The following is a 25,463-nucleotide window of genomic DNA, read 5'->3' as shown; positions in this document are numbered from 1 at the left end:
AGATTTTCTGTTTTCAGGATCATGGAAGGTTTTATTTCTCCTGTTTCTTCTATTAGATCTATTCCATTTCAACTTATTTTTTGTTGTTGCTGATGCTGTCTTGTTTTTGTTTTTTTGCAAAAATAATGTAAAAAGCATCCATTTTTATAGACTTTTTCTTCAAAGTTGAGTAAAGAAGGAATAGGTCATAGAAGACAGCTGGCCATGGCACCCCTGAAAAGTGACAGCCAAGCCCACCTACTTACTCTGTGGAAACTTTGGCGGGTTATCATTGACATCGGTCAGTGTGATCGTCACCCTGGTTGTCCCTGAGAGTCCACCCATGTGTCCACCCATGTCCTTGGCCTGAATCACCACGTGGTACTCCTCCTTGGCTTCCCTGTCCATGTTGGGAAGGGCTGTTCTGATGATTCCTGTACAGAGAAGCAGAAAATGTCACAGAGATTTGATTAGAACTACAGTATAAACCAACAACGTGCTGGGCCCAGGGGGTGCAGAGATGAGGGAAAACAGCACCCACCCTCACAGCAGAGTCACTTCAGCATGATAATTAAGACTCAATGCAGCCGTACCTGGAGCATCATATAGATGTATTTTCTAGTAAACAGTCATAATTATTAATATAGCATTTAAATTTTATATGTTTTATATATTACATTGTAAATGCAAGTAATGACCTCAAATTCTCAGGTATAACACTTAAAGACCCTAAACACTTAACAGATTTTTGACCGTTCACAAGTTAATTCATGTTTTCCTGCCCAATGTTGCGGACCACGCAGGAGTTAATGGGTTTGCACTCGCATTAGCTGTTTCAGTTTTTGAAACTCAGGGTAATATAAAATTATTGTATTTGTGACTCTTCGCCCTGAGGGTCGAAGTTTGAAAAACAGCACACTCTTCTATATTCTTGAAGGAACTAGGGAGTGGCTATCTACTGGTTCAAATGAGGGCAGCTCAGAACCTAACGTGAAGTTTGCCCAAAAACGTGCGGTCCCTGGCGTATGTCTTAGAGATTTCTATGTGGTACACAATGTGTTAAGTGTTTGAGGGTACCCATGACTGAAATTGTGCTTTTTGACATGTGATACCTAGAAACATCTCCATGGTCCATGTGAGGTGAAAAGCAGAGGCATATTTCACGCAATAGAGAGGGACGAAAGGAGAGTTACAGTGGTGAGTATGCAGAACACAGATTTCTTCTTGTGTTATTATTTGTTCATTATTGTATTATTTTTCATATGAACAACTGTAAACCTACTCTGCCCCACCCTAAACATTAAAATGTGTACCAGATGGGTTAAAAATGGACACAATGCTTATACAAACTTTTACTCTATGATTGCCTGTCACTGATAACAAGGATACATTAATGATGTAATTTGACAAGATCCCTAGATATAGCATATGATTTACACAAAAACCAGGCTCACTTAAATCTCTTGGGAACATGTGCAACCCTTTTCTTTCTGTACACATGGCAGTACTTATAACACAAGTATAAAGAGCACTGTGAAAGCCTCCAGCCTTATCCCTCTCCGCCCCCCCCCCTCGCCCCCAATGTTTGCATGTTTCTCAGAAACACCCTTGATCTCACTGGGCCTCCTCCATTTTCTTGATCTATAAACAATTTGATAGGTTCAAACTATGAGACCTTGAAACAAAGAAGGTTGTAAGTTAAGTCCCCAACCTGTTTTGAACATCTCAAAAGCCAAGATAAAATCCCACACTCATCCTTGGTTAAGCTGGAAAGGCTAAATGCAAATGCTTTTAATGAAACCAAAGCAAAGAGCCCCATAAATTGTGATCTGAAGCAAAGTGGCTACAAGTAAACAATGACATAGGTGAGCAGAAATAATTTCAAGTAAATGAGCAAAATATCTGATTGGTAGACTGTGTATCCATATGAACATAGATATATTTGCTAAATTTAACTGTAACAATAAATGTGAATTATTTGTCAGTATCTTTCAAATGTATGGGGCATATCGTGGAAGAAAGAAAGGGGTTGGGGGGGGGGGTGATGTTGTGGACAGCAGTGTCACGGACTTAAGTGTGTTCTAATGAAAGGGCCCTAGAATCAGATGTGGTGTAAGCGAAGTGAACCACTTTGGTTTGGGTTGTTACATTTGTTCACTCTCTTGGTTTGCTATTTGCTTTCTGTAAGACATGCGCAGAGTTGTCTTTCTGGATGCAAAGGCCCTCTGGGCGCCTACCAGCGTGGTGGGAAGAATGGGCATGTGTTGCCTTCCAAACGCACTTGAGCATTAACACCCCCTCTCGCCACCCTGCACCATGGCCTTTGGGAGCAGCCAGTTTTTATATCAGCCCCTCAAGTTCTGTGGTCTCTTGATTTGGATCGACCATTTAATTTTAAGATAAAATTTAAATATTTTAAGATAAATTCTTAAATTTAAGTTAACTTCTAAGGTATAATTTTAAGATAAAAGTTGCATCTTAGGATTATATTTATTGTTGTGCCCTGGTGAAATACAGACAGGAACAACAGTAAATATGGTTCATTGAATGTCAGGCATGTGCCTAACATCCAGTGCCCCCACCAACCCCCGGTGGCTCTTCTCATATTTGAGAAAATGAAGACTCAATTAGGCTGAGCAAGCAGGTCTGGGCTCCCTACTCACAATGTGTCACAAATCACAAAGACATTTCACGTCACCTGTTTGTGCTTCCACTGAAAAGTAGGGTTGTCCTTCGAGGATGCTGTACACCAACTTGGCACTGTTTCCATAGGTGGGGTCATCAGCATCGGAAGCTGTCACCTGGATGACTGATGTCCCTTGAAAGTGAAAGAGAGTCATTAGAAGCAGTCCCTCAGCGCTTCAAATTCTATTCCAGTTTATAAAGTTTCATCTTAAAATTAAAAACCAAGGAGAGTTTATTTAACATGCTTTCATTTGCCTGAAGTTGAAAGGCAAAATAATAACCTTTCCTTCCTTTCTGCCTTCCTGCCTCCCTCCCTCCCTCCTTTCCTCCCTCCCTCCTTCCTACCTATTCTTCCCTTCCTCCTTCTTAATCCCGTATCCATCATACATCCTGCTATGCTTGGTAGTTAAAATAATACTATCAACATTATTGCAAAAACATTCTAAGACCCATGCAATCGAAATGTTCAACCTATCAAATAATTAAATAAAAGTCTTCTCAAAGAGTATAATAAAGGATAATTAATGATGGCTTGCTTTTCACAAAAGGACAGAATGCAGTCTTCCATCTGTAGCAGAGCAATAAATACATCATTTTATTGTTGCTTTGCATGTATAAAACAGCTGATAATACTGCATTTTCATTAATTTATGGCTATAAATACTACACAGAAGGCCGATCCCTACTGTCCTCACAGTTGCTTTTCCCGCTGCTAAGGGCTCGGGCAGTCATGCAGCAGAAACCACCAGCAGACAGCTGGTGGGATGTAAGGTGAGCATCTTTGAGTCAGAATGAAAGCAAACCAGGGAATTGAGGGAAGAAGAGATTTTGTTTTTCCTAGAAAAACTTGTTCCTTGATGGTCACAAGTATCTGAGGGCATGAAGAATGGGGGTAGAGATGCTGGAGGGGAGAACTGGCAATTATCACATTCCTCTGTGCCAGGCAATGTTTGGGGTAAGTCCCATGCCAGTGTCCCTCTGCTCAGTACTTTTACATCCACTGTACTTATGAGATATTGGATATGAGAGATATGAAGTTTTGCAATCTATTTTGAAAACTGGGTTATTGCTGGAGTCGAGTCTAATGCCCATCTAGCAAACAACCAAACCCTAGTTCTTTCTGTGACATTTTTAGCAGAGGGGCAAGGTTCCACGTGGGAGGTAAGGGAGCATTGCACAGCCTCTGACACCCCTTTAACACATAAGGTTGCCAGTAATTTCTGCCTGGTGTAAAAGTAAATCTCACTTTCTTCTAATTATGCTTCTGCAATTCCTTAGTTCGTGCAAACATGTTTTCTGAGCTCTTCGCACATAACCAGGGTATTCTATGTAGTGGAGATTTATAAAGGAGAATAAGCTCTATTTTCTACCATGTGGTACACTTAGGAAAATTATTAATTTCTTATGCTTAATTTGCATCCAGAGCTCCACTAAGTCCATTATAACTCTTTGCATTTTACATGTATGTTATTTAACCCTCACCATAGTTTCTATTATCCTCATTTTACAAATGACAAGGAAAACTGACAAAAATGTAAGAAATTGTCTGGTTTTCCTGGCAGGTGAGAGGCACGACCATGCTACAATCCTAGTGCTGTTTGCCAGACTCCTCTCACAGGCCATGGTGGAAGTCTGGGTGTTGTTCCTTAGAATCATGGAACCCCCAGAGGTGGGAACAGTGAAAATTCCCCTGGAGAATCCTTCTGGGGACTGGCCTTTCCCCCCTGGCTCGGCTACAAACACAACTGTCTCCCCTTTAATGATTTATCTGATGTCTGATATTCCTCATTAAAATCTCCAGTTGTCTACTGAGAGACTAAGAGGCTGGGCAGGGCAAAGGGAAGAGAAGGTGAAAAATGGCTCAGCTTGGCTTTTGTAAAGTACAAGAACGCTTTGACTTATCTGGAGGAGGATAAGGAGACTATTTTTTTTAACATCATCAGCTCCACATCAAAGTGGAAGGAGCTCAGTGTTCTAGGATCATTTCTGCATCGAACTTAAGCAGGTTGATTCCCATTCTTGGTGCTTGGTTCTTCTCATCTGTAAAAGGAGTGGCTTGGCCCTGATGATCCTTCAATTCATTTGAGCTCTAAATCTCTGATTCACAGAACCAAATGTACTCCCTGATCAGAACAGCCCTGCTCACTGTCTGAAAGGCAAACCTTTCTTAATAGGAGACATGCTTCTCAAAAGACCACAACTACATGCATTCTATAGAGTCAAATGAAAGCTATTGCCAGGAGAAGGTGGTGAGCTGAGAAACCCTTCAGGGAATCATGTTTTAATGATGTGTGATGAACAGACATACCTACTTCTGAATTATTCTAATAAATGGTGAGATAGTCTCATGGCTAAGTATGTATTCTGGATCCACTGAATATATTGGGTAACCTTGGATAAATTAGTTAACTTATTTCTAACTTGGTTATGGTAAAATATGCAAAATATGTCAAATAGGAACTACTTCATTGCAAAGATGAGTCATTGCAAAAATTAAATGCAATAGTGCAATTAGCACAATGGCAAATGCAGCAAATATTGCTATTATTATTACTCATTGAACATCAACACGCACTAGTGACTGAACGCATATTGTCTCTAATCCTGCAAGACTGGAAATTGTTATTCCCATTTTATAGAGGTGGAAATTAACGCTAAGACAATAGATGTAACTAATTCTAAGTCATACAGCTAATGGGTGCCTGAGCCAGGATGACCTGAATTCAATCATATTCTTCCCGCTTATCCACACTCCCCCATATTTTGTAAGTTTAGATTTTAGAACCTCGGGTCCATTTTAAGTATCTAAGACTACACAAATAAAAGTTTTATTTGTTATTTCACCATAGAAAATACAGCATAAGTTATACTTCCTGATCTGGCAGAATTGGCACCAGCCCACCCACCTGCAGAGACACCAGTCTTGCAGCAGAAAGGGTCTCCTTGCTGCACTCACCCACATTGGACCTCTCGGGCACGTTGGCATGATAGGTCTCATGCAGGAACTCAGGAGGGTTGTCATTAATGTCCTGGACCTTGACAATGAACTCTGATGGTGGCTCCAGAGGTCGGTTTGTGTCCCTATCCACTGCCTGAGCCATCAGGGTATACTGGGCTCTCTCCTCTCGGTCCAGTGTCTTAGTGGCATGAATGTTCCCTGATTTGTCATCAATCACAAAAATGGTTCCAGCTCCTTCACCTGAGAGAATGTATTTAATGTTCCCATCACCAGAGTCAATATCGGAATGAAGCTAGAAAGAGAGAAATTGAGATTTGTAATTCCACAAAGGCTGCGTAGGGAGAAAGAGAGCACAGTCATGCTGTTTGTTACAACACACTGTACACACACACACACACACACACACACACGAGAGAGAGAGAGATGTTTTCACCTCATTTTACACAAGAGGAAGTGGAATATCAGAGAAGAGAATTGCCTTGGCCAAGGTCATGAAGCTAGGAGCAGTGAAGCTAGGGCTTAAACCTGAATTCTGAATTTCTTTTAATTCTAAGAGTCATACTCTCTCTCCTTCCTCCCCACATATATGTACACAGACAAAATATATACACATACATATCATTAATAAAGTTATTTTTAAAAAAAGTATCTGCATGTTACAAATAATAAAAAACAAACATTTATGCAACAACTTTTCTGATTCCCAGTCCTTCATTTTCCCTACTCGGACACAGCTATTGTACCAGTTTCCTGAGAACCCCGTGACATGCCCTACGCAGATGCAAGAATGTCTATACAGATGCATAAATGCCCTGTTCATTTTTATGCAATAAATTGCCACAGTGCATATGTCACTCTTCACCTCTGTTTTCCTCTAAGAATAAAAGAGTGACCCTTCCACTTCTGTACATACAGACTGACCTCCTCTGTTTACTATATGGATGCTATTATCATTTCTTTTAGCAGTTTTCTTCCAAAAGACACTAAAACTGTTTCCAGGGCTTTGTCCAGAAGACCTGCGAGCGGCCCAGGGGAGCTGAAGGAATGAGGCGGGGCGGACGGCCTGAGACACATCAGCCCCTGGACCATAGGAAGAATCTTAGTAATCGTAAGTGCCCCCTCCTTTGACAAAGCCCCAAGAAGGTATGGTACCTGCCTAAAGCCACACTCGGCAGGGCCAGGAAGTCCTCCTGGTCTCCTAACTCGCCACCTTGTGCCTTTCTGCCTTCACTCTGTGCTGTGTTTCATGAGATGAAATGCCCCAAACCCCACATCTGATCTTCCTGTAACAATAAACTCACCCTCCCTTGTTGTCCAACCTCAATTTCTGCAGCATTCATGGTAATCTGAATTCCTCTGCCCTCACTACGCCCTTCGGGGGGAAAGATAAGCATTCTTTTCACCATTCTCATAGGTTGCAAGAGTAGGTTGCAGCATAAAAAGCCCTCGGTTCTACCTCGGTTTTCTACAATGAGAAAACCCAATATAAACTAAAATGCTTTAGCTTATTATATATTATAGTATTATATTATAGTATTTCATACTTATTATTGCCATTTTAATGACTATTCTTATAAAACCAAGGCCCTGAGAACTTGTCCAGAGTCACCAAACAAGATTGAACACAATGCTTTTTAAAATTTTTTTGTATTGATTCAATTTTTCAAAAAACACCTGAATTGATTTGCAATGCCTCAGTGAAACACCACATATTTCAGCTCAGGGGGATCCCTGTAGGAACATATGAACTTGACAAGACTCTTGGAAATTAAATAGACATTATCTGATGAGCCACTGAAAAACTGAAACATTTTAAAATATACTGTTCATAATTTTTCTGGTTTTTAGATTTCAAAGTCACAGGTAAATTCCTTTTTTTCCCCTCTCCAACAAAGATGATCTACACAATTGACAACAGTATTTATTAGGCTCGACACAAAAGCAGTTTGGGGAACCATCCAGTGCTCTCAAGGGATCTGTAGCTGGGGCGGACATGGCCAGCTCCCCGCTGCAGGCGAGGCGCCCTCTGCACTGCGCAGCCGGGAGCGCTGCTTCCGGCAGGAAATCCGAAGGCCCCTGGTGTGCCAAACTCCACTTCCTCGAGGCATCTTAAACCACTCAACCTTGAATGTTGTCAAATCAAAGGTGACTGGGGAACCAGTCATCTAGGCGACACCCCCTACTCATTGAAGCTACAGATCAGCAATGTCTTGAGAGGAAGATCCATAGGGTCCAGCCACTTTGTTTCTTTTCCCCCAACCAACCTGACATCAGACTCCTTCTGGAGTGCCTGGATTCCAAACGTCACGCCCTGCTTCACTGCCGCTTTCCCTGTGTCTTCTTTTAGTGGCACGACAGCCGCTTGCTCGAGAGATGCTGAAATGGCTCTCCAGGCCCTGTGTCTTCTGCAGGCCCCACCCCCACCACACATGCTATCCCCGACTCAGGAAGTCCCATGATGGAGGTTCTGTCTGCTCAGAACAGTTCATGCGCAGCTCTCCACACTGTTCAACCACGGAGCCTCTGCCGCAGCCCACGTCCTTTCTCCCTCTCCAGGCACAGAGCGCATCTCCTCCGCTGGGGAGTTCTACAGAGATTTCCCTGTGTTCCCATTTCCCATTGATTTCTATTTTGGGTATAATCTTCCCGTTTTGGGGTATAAATAAATGAAATTATTTAGTACATCTCTTAAAAAAAGACTCCCAAACTTGAGCAATATTGTTGAGACACTAATATGGACCTCCTCCAAGTATGTCAATGTTATAAATAAGGAGTGCTCTTCTGAGGGTTAGCAGCTGAGACCACCTCACTGGACTACAGAGCTCAGGAATCAGCACCCTCAACTCTGTTCTTGCCCCTCCCCCCTCCTGCTTATCTTTCTGGTCACAAGTTATTACCATGGTCTCCATGGAGCCTCCCTCCATCCCCCTAAATGTCAGCATATAAATTCAAACCACTTGTACTGAATGTTGTCATTACTCCTCAGGTGAGACCACTTTGAGGTCAGGGGCTCTTTACCCTAGTGTGTCATTGGCCTACTCTGCCCTTGCGCACAGCAGGCTCCCTGTTCTCAGGTACGTGAACACCTGTCCCCTTGGAGTTCATGTCACTATTCTCTGAAAGACAACTGCATGTTTTACCATCAGTGATAGAGGGCAGTCAAGTTTCCAAACAGATTTTGGACTTTCTTCCTCCCCTTGCACATTTTTGGAAGGGTACACAGAGAGTGCAGAGTCTGAGTAGTGCCAGGACTCCCCAGCCACCCTATCGGAGCTTTGCCATGCCTAAGCCAAAGCTGATAGAATCCCACCCATTCTTATGACATCCTTGGAACCTGGGGACCCAAGCATAACACTGTTCCTGATGGCAAGTAGCAGAGGCTCCAATGAGGGGGACACAGGACTAAATAGACATATGCAATACAAGAGGAAAACCATGCTAAAGGGGTAGAGGGTTAGGACACAGAGGAAGGGCATCCAAGTTGGGGTTTGGGTGTGGTCTACCCAGGTGGAGAACAGTTAAGTGCATAATGACCATTTCCATTCGGCAGACTATTGTAGGGCCATTAAAAAGCATACCTTTTATGATATAATATTAAGTGGAAAACAGAAGTGTTCTCCACATGGGTAAGTCTACAAATTAAAAAATGGAAAGGCTGGACGGACGTATAAGCAGTGGTTTTATGGTTCTTAGTGGACAGCCAGACCATTCGTGTCTGCCCTCCTAGATCTTTCCTGTGATGCTCTGCTGTTGGGGTGGACGGAGAGAAACCACGGAGGACTGCCAGCAGCCTTACCCTGCCCACGAGCACAGGGTCAGGCCCGGTGTACTCCTCGATCACAAAAAACTGGTTCCAGACCCAGCCTCTCTTGGAGCGCTGCAGCACCTGCCCCTCCTTGCCCTTCTCGTGGTGCCCATGGAACGAGGGTCGCAGGTGGCTCCTCCACTCGGTGCTGAAGGCCTGGCTGTGGCACAGCACACCCAGGCACACCAGGGCGGCTTGTAAACAGTAGTTCTCCTTCATTTTGGTTACGGGGTAGGCACGGGAGAATGCGCTGTCAGCCCTTCCACCACCTGTGCGGCAGCCTGGCCAGGCGTCACGCAGACCTCTCTGGGAATGGAATGTCTCTGCTCGCTGAGCACATCACGTCAGGGCTGCCCACGTCCCCAGGTGGCGTCTGCGGGCAGAGAGAAAGGTCAGGTTAGTGGCAGGCTCCATCCCAACTTCATTACCCATGGCAACCATGTGGGCACTTCTCTCTGGGTACTGAGGAGGCAGACATGTGTAAGCCACAGTCCCTCCTCTCTCGCAGCTTAACACATGGTGAGATAAGCACACACACAGAAAGCCATCAGGTCTACATGAGGCCAAACCATGTGTGCTGTGGAACCCAGCTGCCCAGGCCCGAACGTTGGTTGTACTGCTCACTGGCGATGGGTCTGGGGTGAGCTAACTGACTTCTTTGGGTTCAGGTTCTGGTTTATGAAATGGGGATGGGACTCACACTCACTGCAGGTCAAACAAGGGGGTTCAATGAGTAACAGCCTAAGTCTCAGCACAGTGCCTGGTATACAGTGAGCACTCCATCTGTATGTTACTATTGATCACAATTGTGTTTAGGTGTGCTTTTGTAACAGAAAAACCGAGACACCACAGGGGTCCAGGAGAGGAACATATGATTGATGGGGACTGAGAATGGAGATGGCAGACAGTGGGAGACTTCCTAGAGGACAGGATGGCTAGGCTCAACCCTGAAGTGAGAGGTACGGTGGTAAGAAGGAAGTGGATGGGATGTCCATGCAGAAGAAACAACATGTCCTAAAGCCCAGAGCTGGTCACAAGCATAGCAGGTCCCAAGACATCCGGCATCACTGGAGAGTATAAGGAAGGAGGAAGGAGGAAGGCAACAATGGACCCTGCTACATAAGGGAGGTTGAGGCAGATCCTGGAAAACCACTGATGGTCACTGAAACACTTGTCAGTGAAATCATGGATCAAGTTCTCACTGGTGGGTCATTGAAGGTTCTAATGTCAATTCAATGAGCAAGATTTGCTCTTGTTGGTCAAACATCCACCCAAGACACCGAGGATCCGACCTTAACCTGGCAGTGAGTCAAAGGATACTTTATAAGCTTTTTCCAATCAGGAGAAGCAAAATAAAACATGTGTCCTGCCAACTGGTCCAAAGGTCTTGTTCCTGGCACCCCGCCATGACCCAGCAACTCAGCAACAGGAAAGATGGGCCACTAACACCTTTCCATGACCCTTACAGGTTCACCCCAGTCCTGTCCCCAGCACTCTGGCTCTTCTCTCTAGTCCTTAACTTCTGTCTCAGGTTCTTGGGCTCCCTCACTGGACTCAGTCTTTCTGATACTGTAAACTAAAGTCTTGCCTAAGGCACTTCTGTTGTTTGTTTCCCTCTCTTAGCATCCCACACTTATTTGGGAGAATCACCCTCTCCCCCTGGAGTACCACCCAGACTCCAGTTGGAGTCCTAGTTCCAAAAAGCAGACAATCTCCACTACCAGCTCCACCACCAATGTGAGGGACTCTGGGAGAAGTGCTGGGCTTGGAGGGTGGCATCCTAAGAGTAAAGAGTGCACTTCATTTCAGCACTGGTAGGTCTAAGTGAAACTGCTGAGACACTGAGTATTGTATGACTAGAAACCATCACCTAATTCTTTGCTATTTAGGTTAGATGAAGTGGTAGGAGACGAGGGGAACAGGAAGGAGGGAGTATAAACTTTGGCATAGAGGAGTACACCTAGATTTGGAAATCCGATGAATGGATCAGAATACCATTTCTATATCTTACAATATAGGAAACCTTAGGTTTAAAGTCCAGCACTCTGAGCCTCCACACTGTCATCTGAAAATATGTGTGGAAGACTTTCTGTACACACATAGGCTGGAGAGAGTGGGAACTGGGCACACATTGGGTCTCTTCCTCTCTTCCCAGACTGCAAGTCTCACTCAGAGGAGGCAGGTACTCTTACCTTGCAAAGGAAGATGCTCAGAGAAGGTGGTGAGGTGCTTTCTCTAAGACAGGAGTTGAGAAATAAGAGTTACATGGAGATACCACAGCGTCTTGGCCTTAGCTGTTTAGAACGTAAGAAAATTGGTGGAATTCTAACTTGTTGGTGCAAAACTCCTTTCCTTCTGATGACCTTTAACTTCACCAACCCAAGCCTGGTTCCTTTCTAGTATGGCAACATGGTATCTGGGGAGGCCCAGAGGTGCAGTTAATTCCAGGTGTTCATTGATGCCTTCAGGGCTAGTCTATGATGTATTATGCTGGTCTCTTTTCAATGCAGAGGGACTTTAATTCTTACTGTGAACAGACACTTAGGGATGTGCAAAGGGTTGTGTGGAAGAAAAAGGTAAAAAAGGCAGTGTCATCATTTAAGTTTCACCCTCAGACTTGGGCATTTAATAAAACATTAAATGCCATTCTCTGCAAGCCAAAGTGAATGTGTGGGAAGAGCACAGAGAGGGACCCAGGAGGTTTAGACCCTAAAACGAGGCACCGTGAAGCAAAGGAAGGTCCGGGGTTAGGTGCGGATGCTGGAGGTATGGTCCAGAATATGTCACTAGCTTGTCACAATACCTTCTCAGTCCCCCTTTGGTGGCTCTGCCTCTTTCTCTCTACACTAAAGCCACTGCGTACCATTTTCTTCCCGCTCCATCGTCAAGGCTGGAGCTTCAGTGAGAGATCACGGGACATTTCTTCTGATTCACAGTCTCCTTCCTAGACTGAATGCATGTTAGTGGTTGGGATTATAACTTATTCATGGGAATATCTCCAGTAAGAGAGCTCTTCAAGCAGGCCTTGCATAGAGGATGAAGTATGATCTGCACCGCATATTTCAGGTGCGAACGTGATGTTGCCACCACGGAGCTCAAGGAGAAATGGAAAGGACAGAACATCTGGCGCAACCAGACCCTGCCCGTCTGACGCCATGCCCAGCATTAAGTGTTCATTCACATGGCGATAAATTATTCTCGCATGTAAACTGTGAAGTGCATTTGAAAGAAAGGGTTTAATTAAAGTGGATATTTCTACACCTCTTTCCTCTGGCTGCCATTCTGCTGTAAAGCACAATTATTTCTGACACTAAAAGTGTTGCAACTAGATGACAACTTTTTTCCTTTCCTTTGTAAAAATATTCTAGCCTAATACTAATAAACTTAAGAGCTTCCACATGGCCAATAAATAATAAACCTTTTGTAGAAAAGATAGAATTATCTATTTTCTTCTTCTGGAAATGCAAGCAAAGACAACTCGTTCTTTTTCTTTTTAATTTATCTTTATTGAAAGTATTAGAGATGTCCCCCCGTTTTTTCTTGCTTTTAAAAGTAATTCATTGGGCCCAATCCATGTGGCTCAGTGGGTTGAGCATCGTCTCATGGACTGAGAGGCCCGGTTTGATTCCCAGTCAGATCACATGCCCAGGTTGCAGGCTCAATCCCCAGTAGGGGGTGTGCAGGAGGCAGCCAATGGATGTTTCTCTCTCACATAGATGTTTCTATCTCTCTCTTCCTTCCTCTCTCTAAAAAATAAATAAAAACTTATTTTAAAAAATACTTTAAAAGTAATTAATTGGATCCCTTATGTGTAAGTGTTTATGTGACTATGTGACATATAAAGTTGTTTTGATGATCAGTCTCAGGTGTGTATAAGATTAATTTTAAAGCATGATTGTTTTTTTCTTCATTGATTTTGGAAAGGAGGAAGAGAGAGGGAGAGAGATATAGAAACACCAATGAGAGAGAACATCGATTGGCCGCCTCCTGCATGCCCCCGACTAGGGATCAGGCCCACAACCTGGGCATGTGCCCTGACCAGAAATCGAACCGGTGACCTTTTGGTGCATGGGTCGATGCTCAAACACTGAGTCACACCAGCCCAGCCTAGGCATAATTTTGGTGCATGGGTCGATGCTCAAACACTGAGTCACACCAGCCCAGCCTAGGCATAATTTTTTTTAATTTATTCAATTTCAAAATAAGTTTTTTATAGCCACTAAAAACTACAAATAGTAATTCCTAATTTCTATGACAAACTTATGAATAGGTACTATGAATATTCTTATTTTTAAAAATATTCTTATTTTAAAGGAGGAGAAAACTGAGGCAAAGATAAATTAAGCAACTTGTGCAAGGTTATGCTTCTGTTAAGTAGCAGAGATAGAATCTGAACCCACGACATCTGGCTCTGGAGTCTGCAGTCTGAACACGTGATCCATACCAACTCTTGACATTTGCTTGTGTTCGACGTTCACAAGGAGATGCTCTGGACATTATGATAAAAACAGCAGCCCAGGAGCCGCCTAAAGTGAACCAATTTAGGACTTAATGTCTACTCACAATATGACTGTGATGACAATGACAATTACAAATGACATTTGTTTAGGATTATCTGCCTAATATTCTTTTAAGTACTTTCAATGAGTTGAGTCATTAAATTTTCACAAAACCCTACAAAGCAGTAGTATTGTTATCCTCACCGACAGGAAGTAGTCTGAGGTATGGTGAGATTAAGTGATTTGCCGGTGGTTACAGAGCAGCAAGTAGAGGAGCTGGGGGTCTGGGCCCTGGGTAGCTGGTTCCGTGACCTGCATGCCTATCCCTTCCAATTACTATAGCAATGCCTTTCTAAGAGAGTCCGAATATCGAACACAAACACACATCCCGATACACATACAATAGTCTTATGACGGAAATAACTTCAGTTTTGGTGGCATCAGCGATGGGGGAGGGGGAGAGGACAGGAGTAATATGTGACTAAAATATTAAAACCAAACCAGAAACAGGAAGACAAAGCATTTTATAGCAATGACCCAAGTGAAGACAAATAGAAGGTACTTACATCAGTCCATCACAACACAGTACAACCAGGTCCTTCAACAGCAGCATTAAACAAAATTAATCCTTGCTATGTATTTTTAAACCCACTTAAGAATTTTTAAATATATAGGTTAAAAATGATGTGTTCAGGGAGACTTATTTATTTTTAGAAATGCTTCTAAAATCTAGAGATCTGCTTGATGTATTCCGTGGTAGAGTTTGCAGGAATCACGCATGAAAACTAATAGGAGGCCACCCTCCTAAGAAGACCTTGACGTTGGTAATAATTAGGACAATATATCAGTGTTCTAACTGGTTTTATGAAGCACCCTGAAGGCGGTATTTGAACAGCGCTTCCATTAGAGCACTTCCTAACCGGATGCCAAGATGCCTAAGCACTGGGGTTCCACTGAAACATGCAGCAACTTTATTTTATGATTGCAGCATACTGCTTGGAAGGAAAAATAAATAGTGTTGAAAGTCACGGGAGTAATAACAGGACGAGAAAATGGATTTGCAAAACCACCAGCTCTAAGTGGAAGGCTTGCCCTTCTATCTTGAGAGCAGATCGCCTGTCATAAGCTACCGCGCCTTGACCATAAAACTCTCTTGCTGTGCTGGCTTTTGTCTCCATAAAAGAAAATGGCATATATGGTGTTTAAGTATATTTGGACTCCTGCTGGAAATTGTTACTGGGTAGAGAAAGAAAAACGAAAGTGTTTAGCAGAAAGCACGCCGCTTTGGTTTTTCAGCTTTCTCCTCCCCACAGAGTTGGAAGGATCAGACAGGCTGACCTGTTCTTTTCATTTCCAGGGAGGTAATTTACAGTTTAAGACACGTTATCATTACATTAAGAATATTACCGAGGCCCACACCAGAACTCAGAACTCCATTCTGCATGTCCTCTTGTCGGGGGAGCTCAGGGGCTCTGGTCTCCACTTCAACAAGCTCAGCTTTGTAACCAATTGGATTCTATTATGCAAAATAATTCAAGCAGGTTTTTATTCCCCGTTCAGATCTCACCACTCAGCACTGAGCTGGTCTCTAGTTTCAAATCAAATCACAGGAATTATGCCATGTCTGTGGAACTCACAGAGAAAGGGAGAGGAAGTATTGAAAGACCTCCTGAATTACATTTCTTATTTTCTGATTTCTACACTTGGAACAAAGCATAAGCTTGGGGTAATAATCACTTCTGCTCAGGTGCCAATGACACAGCAGAGATGGCAAGATGGTCACTGCACACATCACTGTGCGCTCTAATACCAAATTCAAATGGTAAGGTATGCAGCCAATAGGGCCCCATATCCATGACCACGACATGCTCTAAGGGCGGGTGGAAATTGTGGAACTGCTTTGAAGTCAGTCTGAGTCGCTTCAGAGAAATTAGAACCACAGGAGGTCAGCACTGGATGTGCAAAGTTCACTCACTGCCTTGTGTTGGGCAGACTTAGGTCCAAACTCTGGTCCTATCACTTACAAGCTACATAAAATTAGGTAATGAGAGTAAGGATTGTCCTCGGCTAGGTGTTTGATTTTTCTAGTGCTGGGCCATCTACTCAAACCTTGGTATGTACCATTTTGTTGTATTTCACCACCACTTTGTATAAATATCACCCATATTTTATCTAGGAGGAAGCTAAGGCTCAGACTGGTTATGTAATTCATCCCTGGATGCACCCAGAGTCTCAGTAAAGGGTGTGATTCAACTTTAACATTATGCGGCAAGAAGACCATGCTTTGGCTTTACCTGGCTCCCAAATGCTGGGAGTCCATGCTCCTTATCTTCAGTACAAAGAGGCTGCATGACCTATCTCCAAGGATCATCTCAGCTTCTAAACTGTATTCGATACTGAATATCATCTCTGTTAAGCTATGAAGGTTATTCTCAGGCTCTCTTGGCCACAGAGGATCATGGGAATCCCACTTAAGTCTGCAGACCCGAAAATGTATAGAATCATTCAGTGATTATTTATCTCTTCAAGTAATTAAATCACCTTCGAATGATAAGATGGTTAAAAACAATGTGTGCAATGAAGAACTTATTTATGCTTCATTCAATTCCTAAGGTAGTCTTTTTTTCTCACCATAATATTTTTAAATGTTAATCACTAAGAAGAATAACATACCAGCACATACAGAAAGTAATGTCGTCAGCACTGTCATCTCAGACTATGAATACACAGTCTATGAATGTGTGCAAAGAGAGAGATTTCACTTTCAGTTTTTCTTTTGCATGAGCTAAAACACCTGAGGGAAGATTAGGGTGAACATGGCAATGACAAAGAGATGCTCACATAATGAATCGTCACTTGTGGTCTCAAGGCCTAGATGTCCATTTCCCTTTGTCTCAGAGCAGTAAATATCCACAAAGCATTCTTTATTTGCCTGTCTCTTCACTCAGCAATAACTTTCCAAGAGCCAGGCCTGGGGTGCATCTTGGGGATCCATGGCCACCATAAATTTCTGATCCGTAGACTCTACTCAAGCAAAGTTGAGGCGGTTGTTGTCTAAGCAGGTAAATGACGGTATGATGTGACTGGTACAAACAGGACTGTGTACAAGGCCACAGAGGAATCTGTGACTATCTCTGCAGGTGAATTTGGACCATATCACTCCAGTTTTCCAGTACTTGCTCGCTCCAGCCTTTTCCAGGAAAACAACCATATCCATGCTCTCCATGTAGTCCATAATAACCGAACCTTAAACTGATCGACTATTTCACCTTGTGTAACCTGGCTCAAAATGATAAGTTGATGAGCCAGATTCCCTTGAGAACTTGAATGAAAGAAAATAGGAAGCATTTGAGGGAAGGTTATGAGGCATCTGGAGGAATGGAGTAGCCATCAAGTCATATCCTACAGCCAGCATTTCAGTGAAATCAAAGTTACGAGCAAGCCAGTTGCAAACCAGATAGAAACACACACAGCAGAGGTATGGCCAGCTCTCTGAGATCTTGGCCGTCAAGGACTGCCCTCAGCTGCTGTCGCCACGGGGCCCAGCCTCACTCATCTCCTGTTTCCAAACTTCTTCCATTTGATTTGCCAGGTCCTGTGCATCAGAGGACAATAAGCCTCCTATACACAAGCTAACTTGAGTGCTTCCTTTTATCATCAAACAGCAAAACTAGTAAACTACAATAATCAAGAGGAAAACATTATGTGGGTACTCTGGTCAAGGGTGAAGTATTGTAGCTGCAGGGATCATTTGTTCAGATGAAGAAAATGCCTTTTTCTTCTCTGAATTTCCAAGGAATCCTGGGGCAATAGAAAGATCTTTACAACAGAAGTCAAGACACTTGTGTTCTTGCAAAGGTTCTGCCACTGAACAGCTGTGTGACCTCAGAAAAACAATGTCTTCTCTGGGACTAATTTTCTCTTTCTATAAAAGACAAGGCTGGCACTAGCTTATTAAGGCTCTTCCACATCTGCAGGAGCCTGTGAGTCTGTGCTGAGACAGAGCAACCTTCCCCAGATGAAGGTCTTCTCCTCCTTTAGAAGGCCTGGGTCCCAGCTGGCAGGGCTGCTCAGTGCACAACTCCAGGGGCCCCACTTACATCAGATATAACGGCCATGGTGTCCCAAGTGCCTTGGCAAAGCGGAGCCCTGCTACCGTGATAGGTCTTGAATCCCAGCATCAGGAATCAGGACTTTCTCTGCCAGACAATGAGAATCCATTAAGCACTCTCTGGTCAGGAAATTGATGGAGCCCGAGCTGTGAGGTTATGCGGGAGATACTGACGTGAGAAATGGAAGTTCTGACAAAACAGTTGAGAGCATGGGCTCAGAAGTCAGATGGACGTAGAGGGTTAGAGCTTAAGATTTACCACTCACTGGGTGCATGGCTCAAGCTCCCTGCATCCCAGGCTGCCCTGTTAAAACGTGAAAAACTCTAGGACCAGTCTTAAATAAGGAGTGCTAAAATGAAAAGAGATGATGCAAGGAGAGATATTAGTGTAGTCCTTGACAAGACCTTACATACAGTAGGTAATCAAGAGGATAAATTAGGAGCTTTGCTCCTTCAGCAAGAATACAAAAATATGTACTATAAGCCCTGGATACACTGATATAACATACAATATACATATAATATACAATACAAAGTACAACATGCAATAAGGTATAAGCCTTCCCAAGGACTCCAAGAGGCTGTCTATTAAGAGGAGATGCACAAAATAATACTGTAACAGGAACTGTTAAATGCAATGATACAAATATTCAAGGGAAATGAGATGAAGTAGACTAGTGTTGTCCAATAGAAATATAATGTGATGGCCCTGGCCGAGTAGCTCAGTTGGTTAGAGTATTGGGATACACCAAGGTTGTGGGTTCCATCCCCTGTCAGGGCACATACAAGAATCAACCAATGAATGCATAAATGAGTGGAACAAAAGATCAATGTCTCTCTCTCTCTCTCTCTCTCTCTCTCTCTCTCAAATAAATATTTTTTAAAATATATATGTGAGTATATATATATGTATGTATGTATAATGTGAGTCACACGTATAACATTTTCTAGATGCCACATTATATTTTTTATTTTATTTTAGTAAACATAATCTTTTATTTTATTTTTCCTTTATTGATTTTAGAGAAAGAGGAAGTGAGGGGGGGAGAGATATATAAACATCGATGAGAGAATATCGATTGGCCGCCTCATGCATGCCCCCCACTGGGGATTGGACCCACAACCTGGGCAGGTGTCCTCAGCGGGAATCAAACTGGGGACCTCTTGGAGCATGAGTCAACACTCAAGCACTGAGCCACACCGGCCAGACTAGATGCTACATTTAAAAAATTTTTGAATACATATTTATATTTAACCCATTATGCCCCAAATTGTATCATTTCAATGTGTAATCAATATGTGAATTATTGACATATTTGTACTAAGTTTTCAAAAGCTGGTATTTTAAACTTGGTGTGTATTTGAAACTTACGGCACCTCTTGGTATGGACTAGCCACATTTCAAGAGCTCAACAGCCACGAGTGGCTAGTGGCCACCATGGAGGACAGAGCAGAAGGAAAGGACTCCAGACCATCTCAGAGAGGAGGCTGTATGGTCAAGGAGATTGCTGGAGTATTGCAGTTCTTCAGGTGAGAAGTCATAGGGTTCTGAACTAGAAAAATATGCCTTGGAAGGGCAATAGGGGTTATTCCAGGACCCATGCAGATGCAAAATGGACAGGCTGACAAGGAGACAGGAGACGAAGCCCCAACAGACAGAGCATAGTGGTGCGGTTCTGGGCCTCAGAAGGAGAAGGGGCTGGTTTGGGGAGACAGAGCATGAGTTTGATTTTAAACATGCTGAGCTTGTGAAGCCAATGGACTGACTGACGCTCGAGTGGGAAGTTCAGAGCAGAGTTAGGTTCCTAGGCCCTGCTAAGAGACGGCATCATCAGCATCATCGGCATCACTATTTCTGTTTCCAGTATGGATATTCTGTTGCATGGTTCAGTGCTAGGGTCTCAGCACTGGATGGAAACCTAGAGATCTTCCTCTCCTAGTCCGTCTTCAGTAGACAAATGGGAAAACTGAGGTACAGGGATGATAAATAACTGGTACAAAATAAAAAAACAGAATGAACAAAATCCAAACTCATTGTATAGGGGGGAAAGGAGGGGAAGGGAAACGCATCAACAATGAAAGGCATCTACCCCTCCCCCCAAATAACACACCGAAAAACCCTTCCTTTCAAACTATTTCTATTGAAATAACCCACTCAGATTCTACAAGGGAAAAGACGTTCATAAATAAGAACATGGGAGCTCTCTTTAAAGATTGTCAGTGGGGAGACTGAAAGAAAGAAAGTAATCTGACGTCCTGCAGAGAACCACTTTCCACAAAGTCTGTTGTATAAAGAATAAACAATAAGAGAAGGAATTATCCCAACATGGCCTTAATAACTGACAAGGGCTTGGTGTGTGTGTGTGTGTGTGTGTGTGTGTGTAAATAATTACTGAGGTGAGGGCAGACAATGCCTCAGCTCCCCACTGCTGAGTGCCGTCAGAGTTCTGAGAAGTCCACCCTGGACCCCCGTCCAGTAGGCTCAGCCACTGAATGGAGTGAGGAACGTACAGTCCAGCTGCTTCTAATTGTTGGAGTGTGGGGTGGCTGCGCTGGAGGCCTCTTTCCACTGTGTCTGCCCAGCCACCCAGCCACATCTCTAAATGACCTTTTTTATTTGTGTCTCTCATACACCACAGAGGGTCACCACCCTTCGTTTGAGAAAGAACACACCAACAATAGCTTCATAATGATCTCATTGTGGTTTCAAATAATCCAATCTTTGAAGCCCAATTCTTTCTTTTTAAAGGTATTAATGTCATTTATCAAAAAAAAAGAAATGAGGTTCTTTTAAAAGGTGAAGCATACAAGGGATGGCACATGGCGACTTGTCCAGCGCCCATGCATGTGCACAGGTTCCGAGGTGCACGCCGAGCACGCTGGGACGGCAGGGCTTCCAAGACCACAGGAAGTGTCTTTTGTGGGGCTTAGATAATATGGTTCACATAATTAGATTTTCCATAATCCCAGGTTAATCCTATTTTGAATTACAGACATGAGTTTTGACTTGCCTGGTAGAAACATCTATTGCAACAAATGGGAAAAATATACCTTATTTATAATTCATGACTGGAATCACTACCATAAAGAGGCCCTCTCTCCTTCTCCCTCCTCAGGTAGAATGTAGAAGTGACCAGTTCCACTCCTTTGAGTCACACTGTCCTTTTAGATAATTTAAATTGGGAACTTCCCTGGGCTGTATGACATTCTCTAAGATCTGGAAACACAGCTAACACCTGAGTTCCTTGCCGTGAGAACAGTGATGGATACAGCCGGCTCGGCCCTGTCCTCTTACAGCTTGAGGTTTACATCAGTGTCTCTAGAACGTGACCACACATTAGAATTAATTGGGGTCTTAAAAATCCCATTGCCTGGGCTTTACTCCGAACCAGTGAAAACCAGGAATCGGTATTTTTTAAATTCTCCAGGTGTTTCCCCCTCAAGCTGGAGAACCACTGGTCTGGAGCCCCAGGATCCAACATGGAAGCAACCTGGACACCCGTAGCTTTCTAAATTTAAATTACTTAAGATAAATAAGATGGAAAATGTACTTCCTCAATGCGCCAGTCCCATTTCAAGTGCTCGGTGGTCATCTTGAAAAATGTTCTATTAGTCAGTGTTGGTCTCAGGCACTAAGACATCCTCATTTGAAGCATTAGATGTCTGGCCAGTTAATGAAGGTGCACAAGGAACACTGTACCAGGCAAGGACTGCTGTGAACTAGATGCTCAGTGTCCCACAATGCAGGCCTCGGCTCTCCAAAGCGAGCAGCACCTTGTCCCCACCTGTTGTAGCACCGGGGCTATAATGGGTGGGGACGGCTAACCACCCAGCCCACATCCCACAGCAAACACAGTCAGCAAAGCAGGGCTTTAAAAAGCAGTACGGCAGCATTAAAAGAAAGAAAGAAAGAAAGAAAGAAAGAAAGAAAGAAAGAGAGAAAGAGAGAGAGAGAGAGAGAGAGAGAGAGAGAGAGAGAGAGAGAGAAAAGAAGAAAGAAAGCAAGCACTTCTGAGGCCTTGATACCTAACAGACTTGCTGTCTCAGTCCAGTGGTGGGTTAGTAAATTCCTGCTTCATGCTCAGTCTCCTGGTTTCCGGAGGAGGCCCCAGCTCAGCAGACTGTGGGACCACTGTCAACTGATAACTCACTTCCCCTCTCTGACTCTGTTTTCTTTTATGAAAAAAAAAAAAAAAAAAAGGATGAATGCTGCCCAACCTCCCTGGCTCCAGCGTTAATTTGCGGGTCGAATGAGATAATGGATTGGGAAGCCCTTCGTAAAAGTATCCTGTGGGCTGCCCAGGTGAGGAGAAAGGTGATGAAATGCTGACAGCAGATGACAACTTACATTTCTTTGGGTAATTTTTAAAATTTTGGCTTTTAACCTTTAGTGGCATGGATTAGAGATAAATGTAAATGACCTGTTATGTTACAGAGAAGAGATGCAATTTCACTCCTGTTCTGCGACAGGGATATAAAACCTGCCAGACACTGCAAATGAGTTCCTTTCATGTGCGCGGCACCCCTCCATTGGCCCCCATGCACAGAGGGGTTCTGTAGATTCCAACAAGGAAAGCTAGGAGAACATGTTAGGGCTCAGTCTCAACAAGGATACAGACCAGAAGTCCCTCTGCAGAGGCTGTGGGGCTTTGAATTGTCCTTGATATGGTGTAAGAAGGGGGTGTGGACAGAGCTGGACACAACTGCCAGATACATGTCACGTGAGATGGCATGGGCTTTCCTGACCAGGTGAGGTCCAGGAGGCCGTCTCTGCAAACCTCTCATTCTCCATTCAGCCCATGCGGGCAGACACCTGAGTCCCCAGCACACCCCAGGCACTATGCTAGGTGATGCACACACATTTTTCACCACCTCTTTCCCTCCAGCATCCTCAGATGTTCGGTTTTGTTGCCTCCACTGTCCAGAGAAGGAAACAAGGGCTCTCACGCTCAGAGCACCCAGGTTAGTTCACATTTAGTTGGCACCCAAATGGGGTTGAAGACATATGTGGTCTATTCCTAAGCTCTTGCCTTTCCACCTTTCACATTGAACTTCTCTGTGATGCTCCTGTGAAGGTTTTACTTTTTCTTTCCGGAGATGCACAGAACTCAGCTAGATTTTATTCTGCACAGCAACCATTTAAGAAATATTTGTGCAGATGAGGCTTTTAGCAATAGTTCAATGCTATGAATTTAGCGAACCATGTTCTTTTCCTCAAGGAATTCACAGGCTCTTGGAATTTTTAGAAAGTGGGTATTTCATCCATGGGCCTCGCATCCTGCATGTCACCAGTTCCTTTCATGTTTCCTTGGAGGAATCACCTCACCCTTCCCTATGTGTTCCCTAGCCTGCCCCAATCTTCCAAACAGTCCTTGAATGAATGGTCAGGACTTCAAACCTCCCCCTCAGAATATTTTCCACATTCGAACAACACTTTGCTCTACACCTTCCACTCCCTCAGTCTCCAAAGGTGCTAACGACTAATGAAACGCAAGCAGAGCAGAGCTGTGGGCGGGCAACCAGACAATAAATATCTTCAAACAAAAGGCACCAGCCCAACGGGAGACAGCTCTGGGAGATCTCATGAGCTAATCACTGTCGAAAAGATTAGGTATGTCGCTCACGAAAGGAGGAGTTATGTGGTGGGGGAGGTGAGTCCCACAAATCAATATTCCTCCAAGGGCACAAAGGTGAGGCCCAGAATTATTCTCTGACAGGAAGAGCAGCTGTTATCCCCCAGTGCTCATATCACTGGTCCCTTCGAAACCCCACACTGCAAAGGAGATTCAATCCTGTTTTCAACAGCAAGTGAAAAGGAGGTGACACTAGCTTGTTTCTGCTTGTTTGTTACAAAATAACATAAACAAACAAAATAATATTAAACTCTGAAATCCATTCATAGAGCACCAGTGTGACAAAGTGCAGCTGGATGTGACCCCAAGCAGTCATAATGTCTCGCTAGGAACTGTATGTACAGCAGGGGATGGGGTTGGCCTTTGCTCTCAGGAAGATTTTACTGGAAGGACAAGTCTGCAACCCATGGTACCACTGGCAAGGTAGCAAGTAGTCTCCAGCATCACTCAGTAAGGGAAAGCCTCTTTGGACCACAGCTGCCCCAGTCAGACAAGGAACAGACAAAGAATAGACCACAAAGCAGTCACTGTATGTCATGAACTTGGTCTTCCTGGCGAGACGTCCAGGACAGGAGGCCCACTCTTGCATCTCAAGGATGGCTACTCATGAGGCCATAGAAACATGGCTTAGTTTCCAGGTTCAGAATCTGTTTCTGGTTCTGAATCCAACCATGACACTGGCTACCCTGGGCTTGAGCCCTCTGCATCCCCCAGGTCAAAGTCTCTGTGGTGCAGCTCTTCCAAGCCTAAACATCTTAGGCTCTAAACTCCAGCAACAGGGATTAAACGGTGCACACTGGTAGTTACAGAACGGTCACACATGCAGAAGCCAGTGCGGGGACACGGGAATGATAGTGTGGTAGCTCTGTGTGAGGCCAGGTTTGTGCATGAAGCATCAGGGGGGCCACTCTAAAGTACATGATTTTCTAAACACTTTGCTGTACATTTGAAACTAATACAGAATAATATTGAATGTAACCTAATTGAAAAATTAAAAAAAAAATTTTTTTAATTAAAAACAATTTTTTTTAAATCTAGCTACCTAATTGAGCCCACCAAGAACTCACAAAGTGGGAGTAGAGTGGAGGACATTCAGAATTTGAAAGCAAGTTGATCTGGAAAATGTACACATTCGAAAAGAAGCTAATGGCTCCAGATCAAGTCAGCTCATTAAAATCAGTGATAAAGCCCTGGCCGGTTGCTCAGTGGTTAGAGCTTCAGAGAGACCCCGGTTTGGTTCCCGCTAAGGGTGTACCTCAGTTGCAGTTTGTCCCCAGCCCTGGTTGGGTCGTGCAGGTGGCAACCACTCGATGTGTCCCTTTCACATCGATGTTTCTCTCTCTCTCTCTCCCCCTCCCACTCTATCCGAACAAAAAATGGAAAAATGTCCTCGTGTGAGGATAAAAAATAATAAATAAAAAAAGTAAAATCAGTGATAAATATAAACATTAAGAGAGGTCAAGATAGACTCAGGATGGCCTGGCCACTTCACGAAGAAATGAGACAGAACCTAGGTCTGGAAGATTGGTACAATTCTGCAAGGCACAAAGGAGAGGTTGAAGGTGTAATGCCACTTCTCAGAAGCATACTCTCCACATCCCAAGTTCAGGCCTTGTTCACGGGTACCCATGTGGTCCTCCCGTGCCTGCTGCTCTTTGAGATGCCCAGCTGGACTGCCTAGGGCTTTGAGGTTTCACCTGGTCAGGCCAGGTTTTTCTTCCTGGGGTCTGGCCCCTGCCTCTGGCATTGTTACCTACTGTCTGAGGTTGACTTCTATCTGGGCAGAAGAGAC

The 25,463-nt window shown here is 43.8% G+C and overlaps 1 protein-coding gene across 1 annotated transcript in view; it reads right to left on the bottom strand.

Annotated features, from left to right (window-relative positions):
• CDH11 (cadherin 11) overlaps window positions 1–25,463 on the bottom strand; it is a 149,481-nt gene that overhangs the window by 36,587 nt on the left and 87,431 nt on the right. The window contains exons 3-6 of the mRNA XM_036275464.1: window positions 9,420–9,801; window positions 5,621–5,915; window positions 2,678–2,797; window positions 246–413 (exon numbers count right to left, since the gene is read on the bottom strand). Of these exons, the coding sequence (XP_036131357.1) occupies window positions 246–413; window positions 2,678–2,797; window positions 5,621–5,915; window positions 9,420–9,647 (811 nt within the window). The 5' untranslated portion in view covers window positions 9,648–9,801. The remainder of the gene's footprint in view (window positions 1–245; window positions 414–2,677; window positions 2,798–5,620; window positions 5,916–9,419; window positions 9,802–25,463) is intronic.

The sequence above is a fragment of the Molossus molossus genome, unplaced genomic scaffold (genome assembly GCF_014108415.1).
Source record: "Molossus molossus isolate mMolMol1 unplaced genomic scaffold, mMolMol1.p scaffold_m16_p_21, whole genome shotgun sequence".
Classification (NCBI taxonomy): Eukaryota; Metazoa; Chordata; class Mammalia; order Chiroptera; family Molossidae; genus Molossus; species Molossus molossus.
This window is presented reverse-complemented; position numbering and strand designations above follow the sequence as displayed.